At 44.8% G+C, this 11,326-nt stretch overlaps 2 protein-coding genes across 5 annotated transcripts; both read left to right on the top strand.

Annotated features, from left to right (window-relative positions):
* The first annotated feature begins 999 nt into the window (after positions 1-999).
* On the top strand, positions 1,000-6,506 carry LOC103651681 (protein trichome birefringence-like 11). Its single transcript, XM_008677389.4, has 4 exons — positions 1,000-1,738; positions 4,653-5,048; positions 5,426-5,584; positions 5,822-6,506. The coding sequence occupies exons 1-4, from the start codon at positions 1,359-1,361 to the stop codon at positions 6,213-6,215; spliced, it is 1,329 nt and encodes a 442-aa protein (XP_008675611.1). The 5' UTR covers positions 1,000-1,358; the 3' UTR covers positions 6,216-6,506.
* A 382-nt stretch (positions 6,507-6,888) lies between these two features.
* Positions 6,889-11,119, top strand: LOC103651682 (uncharacterized). 4 transcript variants are annotated; one of them, XR_564883.4, is made up of 8 exons: positions 6,889-7,806; positions 8,447-8,719; positions 8,802-8,930; positions 9,016-9,084; positions 9,245-9,437; positions 9,814-10,024; positions 10,130-10,465; positions 10,570-11,119. XR_564883.4 is itself a non-coding variant. In XM_008677390.4 (8 exons), exons 1-8 carry the CDS (start codon positions 7,081-7,083, stop codon positions 10,716-10,718), a joined length of 2,055 nt encoding a protein of 684 aa, XP_008675612.1. In that variant the 5' UTR covers positions 6,889-7,080; the 3' UTR covers positions 10,719-11,119. The 4 variants fall into 4 exon arrangements, 2 of the variants coding, with proteins under 2 accessions (XP_008675612.1, XP_008675613.1); XR_004857438.1 differs by having other exon boundaries at positions 9,025-9,084; XM_008677390.4 differs by having other exon boundaries at positions 9,245-9,406.
* The last annotated feature ends 207 nt before the right edge of the window (positions 11,120-11,326 follow it).

The following is an 11,326-nucleotide window of genomic DNA, read 5'->3' on the forward strand; positions in this document are numbered from 1 at the left end:
GCTGTAGAAGTTGGAGCAGGTGCTGACTCAGAGGGATTCGTCGGTTGAGTATGAATGACTGGTGCTGGTGCTGGCACTGGAGCTGACACAGGCATCGAGACTGCCACTGCTGGGGTAGATACAATTGAGCAAATTGGTGGCACTACCGTTTGAATACTCACAACTCCAACGATCTGAGCAGAGAAATCTAAGGTCACTTATCGGAGAGGAAAGTCGGTCTAAAAGACTGAAGTTGAGCTCCTGACTGAATTGCTGGCATAACAAAAGTCTGAAGTGGTGGAGGTGGTGCCGACTGAACTGGGGGAACAGGAGCACCAGTGTGCTGGAGATTGAGTCACAAATGCCCGGTGCTTTGCCCTATCTGCCAACATCTGCCGCTGAAGGGCATTCTGATAATCCTGAATAGTCTGAAACATCAAGAGCATTTGCTCGGACTGTTGCTGTTGAACTGCTGCATGACGAGCCTGCTCGGCTGCCAAGTGAGCCTGTTGCTGAGTCAACTGCTGAAAATAGCTGCTAAGGTCAGATCCATCGTCGGAGGTGCAGGAGAGGGAGCAGCACTTGAACCACCTGCCTCGTGATCATGTGAGCATGGAGGTACATGGGGAGGCGGTGGTGGAATACCTAGATCATCATCATCAGAGTCGAAAATAGTATCAATAGCACCAAGGGGGACTAGACACTGCTCATGTGCTCTGAGCTAGGATGAGGTCACGAGGTAGACCACGAGGAACAAGGGAGATAGAGGAAGTAGAGAGGCCATGATAAAACATGGTCGTTGTACTATTGTATACATCGACAACCAAGAAGGCCAAGTCTCCTCAGTTCTTTTTGGGATAATTATCTGTATATCATACACAAAAAATATCATCTAATTGTCATTTAATAGCACACAAGAAATAAATATAAAATTTAATGGCATCTTGGGTTTTTTTTTTCTTCTTTTGGCGCCCAACTGGAGCACTAGGAACAAAAGAAAACAAAACTGCGGCTCCCTAACCATAATCGTGACCACTAACTGCCGTAAGGGGAAAAATAACGAAGGAAGCGAAGCGGCAACTTCCGCCTTCTCTTCGCCAGTTACTCCACTTCCAATCGCCGTCTCATAAATCCGGGCTGCCACTTCCGCCTCCATCGCCGCCAGCCGCCGCCTTCTCTTCGCCAGTTACTCCACTTGCCCGCAGGCCGCACCGCACCGCCACCGCTTTCATCGGACGATCCACTGAGCAAGCCACGCCAGGCAGGGGCTCGTACAGGGCGAGAGAAACCCGCGCGCTCGCCCCTGTCCTGCCGCGGGATCGCAGTTGCCGTCCGCTTCATCCCCGGACCCGGAGGTAGGCACCAGGCAGGCGGCGGCAATGCTACCGGGCTCGCCGGTGAAGCGCCTGCTGCGGCGGGCGGCCAAGGGGCGGCGGGAGAAGGCCGAGCTGGCGGGGCTGGCCGCGGCGGCCGCCGCGCTGCTGCTGCTCTGCGCCGCCTCGCTCCGCTGCTCGGCCACCGCGCGCGGGAGGCTCTGGGCCGGTGGGGTCTCCATCGCGGCGGCGGGGAGTGGCGGCGAGGAGGAGTGCGACCTGTTCGACGGGGACTGGGTCTGGGCTGGCGGCGGCGGCGGGTACCCGCTCTACGACTCCCGGGACTGCCCGTTCCTCGACGTCGGCTTCCGATGCGCCGAGAACGGCCGCCCCGAGGCGTCCTACACCAAGTGGCGCTGGCAGCCGTCGCGCTGCCATCTTCCCAGGTTCGTTTCGTTGCTGTCTTCTTCCTCGCTTCCGTCGTCCCCTGTCCGCCATCTCAAGAATGTAGAGATTGGTTTGCTAAGCTTGTCAGAGCGGAAGAAGCGTGCGCGGGCATACTACTAGCTCTCGGTTGTTTTGGAGCCCGCATACACTCATATTTTTTTGCCAAGTTCCGGCAAGACCCTACCGCTCGCGGCGACCTTCTCCTTCTCCTCCTCCCCACTTCCCGCCGCCACGTGCTCGCCTTTGTGTCTCCTGCGGCCCTTACCACCTGACCTCCTACCTTTCCAAAATTTCTTCTAAACTCGTCGGAAATGGAGAAGAAGAAGAGAGAGAGGACTGAGGAGCGATAGCTCTTCTGTTTTTTTTTGGTTGAATCTTGAACCAGTCTAAATTTGGTGCTGCTACTCCAGACTTTCAACGTCCGTGCAGTGTTTGTTCAATCTTGAACCAGTGTAAGTTTGACACTGCTACTCCAGACTTTCAACGTTTAAGAAAAAAAAAATCGTAGATAAGGGCACTCTCTTTCAACGTCTAGGAAAACAACTAGACAAGGACACTCTGTACTTTAATGAGATGAGATGAGATGATGAGATGTGGCTATGTGGATAAGTCGATGAGTGGGATCTTAAATTATATCATTAGAGTATATACATAATATAGGACGCACTAGACCACCACCTCACCTTGAGACCATAGTAAGATCGGAAACCCGATGCCCTTTGCCTGTCACTCGGTCAACAAATATGTAGTGGGGCAGATCCAGTGCCATGCCCGGACGCTCGTGCTGTCTGAGACAAACCGAGGCAACTTTCAGCACTGTACTATTGTTTAATTACGCACGTGTCATGCTGTTTCCATCTTACAACCTGTGGTTGGAGGGTGGTCTCTTTCATGTTATTTCTTGACCCGACATTGTTCTGTATAGAGTTAGAGACCATACTAGTGGGTTCTGATTCTGATTATATTCAGTTGCCTTTGTTGGCACGGTTTCTTGCTTATGTACCTTAGTTCTGAAATGAACCCAAAATCTGATGTCACCTTTACAACTGCACTATGTTCACAAACTAACAATAAGAATTGATGGTGTTTGTTGCGTGGTGCTACCAACAGTGCTAGAGATACCGACTCATCTCTCCAGGAATAGCTAACTTGCAACGGATTATACCACTGTTTCGCATCTGCTCCCTTATTTGGGCATGAACATGCTTTCAGTTTGTACTGACGATTGTGGCATTTAGTTGGATTGTTGTACATGTTTAGGATGTTATGAAACTGAAAGATTATACCTACTGACTGTGATAGAGAATTTAAAGTGGAACTACAATAATATTTTTTCCACAACAGCCGAAACCGATACTTTTTTTTTATAAACGCAACGAAAATAAAGAGATCAGTGCATAAAGGTACTAGCAAAAGAACACAATCCACGATTCCGATCACCAAGGGATCAGCCATCGAGGACACACAACTATCAACTAAACTAAAAGCATCAGATCTTAACCAAATGTTATCCCCAAGCAGCACGCAGGCTGAAAAACAAACTGATCACAACTCTTAATCAGCATTTAGGAATGATCTGGCATTTATCCAATCCTGAGTCTCCAAATCCTTCTTGTGGAAGTATAGAGCAATCACCTTCACCCTTTCTGCTCCTTGAGTAACCTGCTTCTCGACCTGCCTTCTGTAAACCAGCCCCCCAGTAATTAATAAAAGAACAAATCATACACACAATATTGGTATGAGATTTAACTCTCTTGTTACCAAAGCACACAGCGTTTCTGGTACACCAAATAGCCTGGCAAATTGATGCCAAACCCATCGCATAAACAGATTTGCAAAGCAAACTCTTCCCATTTGTTGGGGAAAGCTTGCCTCTGTTTATCTTTTCCCTAGACCTCACTCATGTGGGATCCTCCGACACTGGCAAGGTTATTGAAATGATAAAACGTTGAAATACTCATGGGTGAAGTTTTGACTTTTAAACGTTTAAACGAAGTTTAAATGGAGTTTTAAACAACATAGGAAAAATACCAATATATCATAATTTCAGACAATACATGAAGTTAAATACCAAAACAGAGAGGTTAGTGGCTTACCAAAAGTTCACCCATGAGCCGGATTGGACCCAAAAGTAACTAACAGACTGGGCCCAAAAGTAGCTAATAGTCTAAAACACATGGAACACCGTGTTTTACAGTTTAGAACACCAAAACGCTAAAACGTGGTTTTAACCTCTAATTAGCGTTTTGACGTTTAAACGTGGTTTTAATAACACTGACACTGGGTCTGCCCTTTCTTTTAATAGTTTTGTGACTTAGGTAAATGTGTTTGTTCTTCAACAAGTCATTCCATACAGGGGAATTTTTGTTGCTTTTCTTAAGTTGAGTAATGTCACCATTCTTCAAATATTTCTTGTTTATTTCCTGCCAAATGACAGTTCCATTTTTCCACCTTCCACCATCATTTGCATAACATGCTGATATTCAATCTTCTCAGATCTTTGATACCCGAACCTCCTTTCTCTTTAAGTTTTGTAATCTTAATCTATTTCACCAGGTGATACCTCCCCCCCCCCCCCCCCCCCCCACACACACACACACAATTCGTTTCCTGGCAGTATCCATCTTCTTGACAGTGGAAATGGGCAGTAGGTATATGGACATAGCGCAACACAACAATAATCTTGGTGGGCAATTTACAGCATTTCCGTAAGAAGATTAGCTGTCTATAATCAATTTCTTTCTAGTACCAGCAGGTTCATGGTTTTGTAGCCTTGTAAATCATGTCTATCTCTGATTCTCTGGTGCTTATGGTTTATAACTGAAGGACAATCTGAAAGATCCACATTTCCACTCTAGCATAATCACTAATCTTTTTCTCTGACTTGGTCATATTCTTTCTTTGATTTGTTAGATTTGATGCCAAAAGCATGCTGGAGAAGCTACGAAACAAAAGAGTGGTTTTTGTTGGTGATTCAATTGGAAGGAACCAATGGGAGTCTCTACTTTGTATGCTCTCTAGCGCTGTTCATAACAAGAGCTCTATCTACGAAGTTAATGGGAGTCCCATCACAAAGCACATGGGTTTCTTGATTTTCAATTTTAGAGACTACAATTGCACGGTGGAATACTACAGATCCCCTTTTATAGTCCTTCAAGGCCGTGCACCAGCAGGAGCACCTGAGATTGTCCGGTACAGTATTCGAGTGGATGCAATGGATTGGATGTCCGACCGGGGTAAATGGAAGGATGCTGATGTACTGATCTTCAACACTGGGCACTGGTGGAACAATGAGAAAACAATCAGGGGGTAAGCGTAACTTCTTGGTATCACACTGATTTTACATTCAGACAGTTCTTATGTCATAAATAGCTATATGTTTTCAAGATTTTTTTTTTGCAATATTGTTTTGATTAGTTGAAATGTGATCCGCCATGTTTAAGGAATTCACCTTTCACCCTTTTATATTTTATAAAAGGTCCAGTGTCTAGTTATCCACATGCATCAGGCTATGATGTATACACACACACACATGATTTTCTGTTAACTCTTGGAGAAGATTACGTGATCCTGAAATTACGAAGGATATGGAATGCTGGGATGGTGTTACAATTTTCCGATCACCACAGAATATGATGTCCATTTGAAGCTAGGTTTGCTCACTTGTTGTCATCTCCTTTTATCAGGGGTGCCTACTTTCAAGTAGGCGATGAGGTCAAAATGGGCATGAGTGTTGCTGAGGCTTACAGAAGATCGATAGAGACATTGTCCGATTGGCTTCGCAAAGAAGTCAACACGAGCAAGACCCATGTCATCTACCGCACATATGCTCCTGTGCATTTCAGGTCTGCGTAATCACCTACTTGTTACAAGTGATCACTCCCCTCTTCTGTTATTTGTTTTTATTATCACTTGACAACGTTTGAGATCATCTGTATACGTTCAAACTTTGTCAATAATTGACTGAAGCCATGAACAGTGCAGCGCATGCCTTTATTCCTTCGTTGTATTGAAAAATGCATGGATATATATATAAGTAAAGATTGCTTTTAGTGATATGCTAGACTGTATATGGTCTGCAGAGATGGTGACTGGAAGACTGGTGGGAGCTGCCACTTGGAAACTCTTCCAGACGCGATGCCAGTGAAGTCCCTGGACGAATGGGCCGACTTGCTCCAACCCGTGGACGAATTTCTAGGGAGCGATCTTGGATCCGAGCTGGCTGGTGTAGACCTGCTTCGCGTGACGGGAATGACGGCCCAGAGAAAAGACGGCCACCTCTCGGTCTACCTGAGCCCCTCAGGACCCGTGCCCCGCTACAGACAGGACTGCAGCCACTGGTGTCTTCCTGGAGTCCCCGATGCCTGGAACGAGCTTCTCTACGCCCTCGTCATGAGGAGGCATAAGAAGATGGCCGGCACTAGGACACCGGACGCTGAAGAGGGAGATGTCTTCAGCAGTGGATCATCATCGTGACAAAACGAGCTTCGTAGCCATCCATCCATCCTGGCTAGGCGATGACAGCTGCTGTTTCACATAGGATGCCGGAATGGCGAGACACGTTTTTGGACCATGGGTGCTGTTTGCAAGAAGCTGAGCTAGACGTCAGTGGTAGTATAGCTTTGTGTGTGGTGATGGCAACTTGTATGGCTAATGGGGAGGTATTTGGAATTGGCAGTGTAACTAGCTAGGGTCGCTACAGCGAATGATGTACATATGTATTCTTTTAGCACTCGTTCGATGATTCATATTCCATGTAGGTTTTGATGGGATTAAAAAGAAAATTATAAATTTTTTTACCTTTGAACCCACTAAATCACACCTAAACCACATGGACTGAAAGCAAAACGAACAAGTCTTAATAAGGTGTTAAGTTCCATCTAAATGAAATTTACTTTTTATAATATAAATTTAATATACTTTTTATTCTATAAGAAAGTTAAAATAATTTTTTATATAAGAAATTATAAGTGAAACGACTGCTGTGTAAGTAGATATATTTTATGTGCAAACGTGCAAAAACAGAGTCTTCTATATCTTTAGATCATGATGCAATTTAAGATGTAACACTAGTATATCAAGGGGTTTATAAAATACAATATAATGGTGGAAGAGTTAGTGTAAAATATGACATATCCATGACATAAAAGTTGAGGAGAATCGTTTATACATAAGATCTGCTTGCACAACAGTCGAAACTAACACATAGAGAGATATCATATGTAAATGATAAAAAGAACGAGATACTAGTACTTGATTAGATAAACGATATTTATTGAACATTTAATTTTAATATGTAGTATTAAATTACCCGTTTCTCTCGCGTGATTATGGAGCAGTAATGAATCAGACAAACAAGCGGAAATATTCTAGACGGTGGTCCGCGGCGGCTGTATTGCGTGCCCGTGCACTGCGTCATTCCTTGTCCTCCCTTTCCCATCATCGGATTCCACCGACGCACGCGCGCGCCACCGCGGCTCCCCGGCGCTGCGCAATGGACGCCGTCGCGTTCCCGCCGCCGCCCGCGCCGTTCCTCGACGACGACCTCGATTTCGGGGACTTCACCTTCGCCTCCGCGCCGCAGCCGCAGCCGCAGCCGCCCACCGCCGCCTTCGACGACGACTGGGGCGACTTTGTGGCAAGCGGGCTCGGATCCGACGCGGGCGCATCTGCCCCGACGGACGCGCCAGCCGCCGCTCCCTCCTCCTCGCCTTGGGAGAAGCCGCGGGGCCCGCTGCCCCTCTCCCTGTTCGGCGCCGATGCCGACGACGACGGCCAGGAGGAGGAGGAAGGGCCGGCCGGGCCGCCGCCGATGGACACGGCGCCCCAGTGCGCTCCGTCCGTCCCGTCCAACGGGTCGCGCCCCGCGGATCTGAAGGACCTCATCGCTGGCCTCTACGGATATCAGCCGCCCCACACCGCCGACGCGGTCCCGCAGGTGAAGGCGGAGGAGGATGACCAAGGGTTTGGAGACGATGATTGGGAATTCACGGCGGCGACGGGGCAACCTGCTGCTGATCAGGATGGAGGCGGACCAGGGCATGCGGATGGATTTGGTAAGATCGAGGTGAGCCTGCCGCACAAGTTGTCGTGAGACGTTTGGACCTGGGAGATCTCGTTGCCAAATTGTCGTGAGATGTTTAGACTTGGAGTGTAATGGCATCGACTCTATCCAATCCAGTATGCGATCCAAGCTCTCAGGACTGTTGGGGGGAGATATTTTGACATTTGACACCCAATTCACATGTCTTTCAAGATTTGACACCCCCTATCACAATGACATACGGGGTCACTGAGTGATTTACATGTGGGCCAGGATGTCAAATCTCGAAAAGCATGCGAATTAGGTGGCCAGCGCAATGCATTGGTGGTGATAAAATGTGACACTTAATGCAAACTTGAATAAGGGTGGTGTAAAATGGAGGGTGGGCTACTGGGCTGAGATGAACAAACTGGTTCCTGGGTAGGAGCTGGACGAAGGATTGTTGATTCCTTACATGCTTGCAAACTTTAGGCTAGGCAGACAAATCTGTCCTGCTTTAGAAAATCCCTGAGCAAGACTTGTTGCTATTGGAACATTAGGATGTCTCCCGTATACGGAAATTAGATCACATTATTGGAGTAGAACTACTTTGTGAAGTCTTTGTTTTGCCTATTTGTACAAATGGCAAAGGTGAATATTTGAGCGACATATTCATATTTTTCAGGATATATCGAAGTCATTGAGCACCGACCAGGAAGACTGGTCATCGTTTACCAGTGCCGATGGCAAATTGAACCATGTTCGTCTAACAACCGATGGTCTTGGGAATCATGAGTCCACTGGAGAATTTGTGAGGGCCTCCACTTATTCACCAGCTAATAGTTCGGCCATACTCAACCTGTACAAAGGAAGCAAACGGGTTGATGATGTTGTCATTGCCCAAGGCTCTGCAGAAAGTGTCCAGAGTTCATCTGATCTGTTTTCTAATAATGAAATGGTGAGCATTCATCATATCTAAGTTTTCCACTGACACAACCTATTTCATATTCTTTTGATGTACACTAACGATCAGTGATCAGAACTCTTCACTTGAAACAGATGACAACCATTCCAGTAGATCAACAAGTGATTGCATTTTGATTGAATTCTACCAAAGACTGAGAGAAGAGTCCTTGACAGCAATATCCCGGCACGTGAAGGATCTTAGGGTCAGTTATTACATTGCATTTGTAAAAGGACACTTTTTGTATGGTTTGTTGCTTCATAATTTTGTTACTAAGGATATGCATTCAGGGAGCACAGAAGGGATCTACAATCTCTGATGAAAACAACAAAGCGACTGCAATGGGAGGGGATATTCAGGTGTGTTCCTGATCATTTGTGTCTACAAATGAGATATTTCTTGTGAATATATTGAAGGATTGCCTTGACAATAACTTTTTTGTGTGTATTGTTGTGTTCGTGTGCATCAACTTGAGAACCCGTAATCATTGTTATTAATCTATTTTCCATGAACCTCCAGGAAATATATGACAAACTAAAAGATTCTTCATTGCCCGAAGGCTTTTTCACAGAGGAACAGCCTTGGAAGGATATATATATCACAGAACTCCTTAATTGTATCAAAGAGGAACATCTGAAGGATTTTGAACAAGAGTATTGTTTAGCAGAAAAGATAGAAGGGGTATGTATCATACTATTATTGTCTATGTCACGTAAGTTTCTGATCGTTATCAATATGTTGTATAGGAACTGTCCCTAGTGTTGGCAATCCAAAAATCACATATGAAGTTTTCCTTGGAAATTTCTGAGTCTTGAATGGACTTCTTCCTTAATTTATAGTTTCAACTCAAGGTCAATACACTCTTTTTTTTGCTGAACCACTTTTCTTCCTCTGATCAGTTTGGCATCATTATTTTATCTTAACAAGTTAACATTATCATAATCAATCCTTTCTGGTAAACTGACTCTAGAAAATTTTCTTGAATGATTTCCTATCGTTTACTTGCTGGTTTTTTTTGCTCACATGATTGATGTGATTTTGAATAAGAAAATAAATAATATATTGATCTGCTTGATACCCAATTTCAGGCAACGGAGGACACAGATATTGCAGTTGAACTTTATAAGCTCAGTATTTCCACCCTAGATCTATTGAAACTAGCATCCAAAGAGGAACAGGGTGATTATGTCGGTGCATGGTACAGTATGCTTCTGTCCTGTGCTCAAGAATTGAAGCATGGCGTGGCACTTTGGCAAGAGTTTTATCATGCAAATGTCTGCGACAGAGTAGTTTCTGAAGGTACAAATATTTTGCACGACCAGAAAAGCTTTATCATTCATTTGGGATCATTTACCTTCACAGATAGAATTCAATTATAAATTGCCATTTATGTTGGTTTTACAGGCGGTCACTACTTTATTGCTCTTGGGGAGATATATAGAGTTGCACAGATTTTATACTTATCCTTGCAGCGTTTCAAGCCCTGGGTTCTTGCAGATCCTGGAATGTTGAGTAAAATGTTGTCTTGTTTGGACAGCTGCACTTATGCTTGGACTAGTGGTCTGGAAACGGCTCTTAAGATGGTCATTGACAGCAGTCACATAGATTCATCCCTTGCTAAAGCTCTGATGGAGTCCATTAAGAATATTACAAAACTTGAGGTGCCCAATCTACAAAAAAATATTCCCAACAATGAGATGCAATGTAGACTAACTCTCTTGCCAAGTAGTCTTCTGCCAGGTAAAACTCCCAAACTCATGCTACTGTTGCTCTTTCCAAATGGAAAATTTCAGCTGAGATTCTTCTTCCAAGTAATCAACTAACTACTCTTGTCCTTAACGTAGGATTGAACTTGGTCATTTGGAATGGTGGTCACTATTTTGTTAAAGTCGCAAATCTGTGGGCAAATCGGATATCTCCTGATCCTCCTCTTCTGCCAAGCAACCCCACCTCTTCAATGAACAATGCAGCAACACACAGCCAGTCATGCTGAATAACATGTCAAACATCTGAGGCTGTGACCTACACTCTGATGGAAGCATCAAATGCATGTTGTGTAAAACATATTCGTCAAGTTATCTTTTTTATATACGTAAACTGAGCAAGCACCGTGCTGATTGAGGGCTGTTCTTGGAAGATAGAGATCCAAGGTGACTGTTCCTTTGCAGGTCATTCTTTTGTACAAGTTGTAATTTACAACATTCTTTCCATAGTGCCGGATGATGTCACTAAGTATAGCAAGTCGAAAGGGAATGACAAGTTTGGAAGTGGACGTCTGGTATAATGTGTAGATTATCAAAGCTGAGAATTGGAATACGGATCGTGGAAACTGTCACTCTTTTGCTAGGTTAATATTATGGGCTTTGCTGTGTTTTGCTAGATCAGTTGGTATTCCTCAGCTACGCATTGTGATTTGGGACTGTGTCTCGATAAGTTGCTCAGCCCAGCGTTGACTATTTATTGACTTGAAACGAAGATAGATCTTACTCCGTTCTTTCCACGCTGATGGACAATGGCACTAGTATAGCAAGTCAAAAAAGAATGTTCAGTTTGGAACTGAACGTATTGCATAACGTTGTACCAATTTTTTTTTAACATGAT

Source organism: Zea mays, chromosome 3 (genome assembly GCF_902167145.1).
Source record: "Zea mays cultivar B73 chromosome 3, Zm-B73-REFERENCE-NAM-5.0, whole genome shotgun sequence".
NCBI lineage: Eukaryota > Viridiplantae > Streptophyta > Magnoliopsida > Poales > Poaceae > Zea > Zea mays.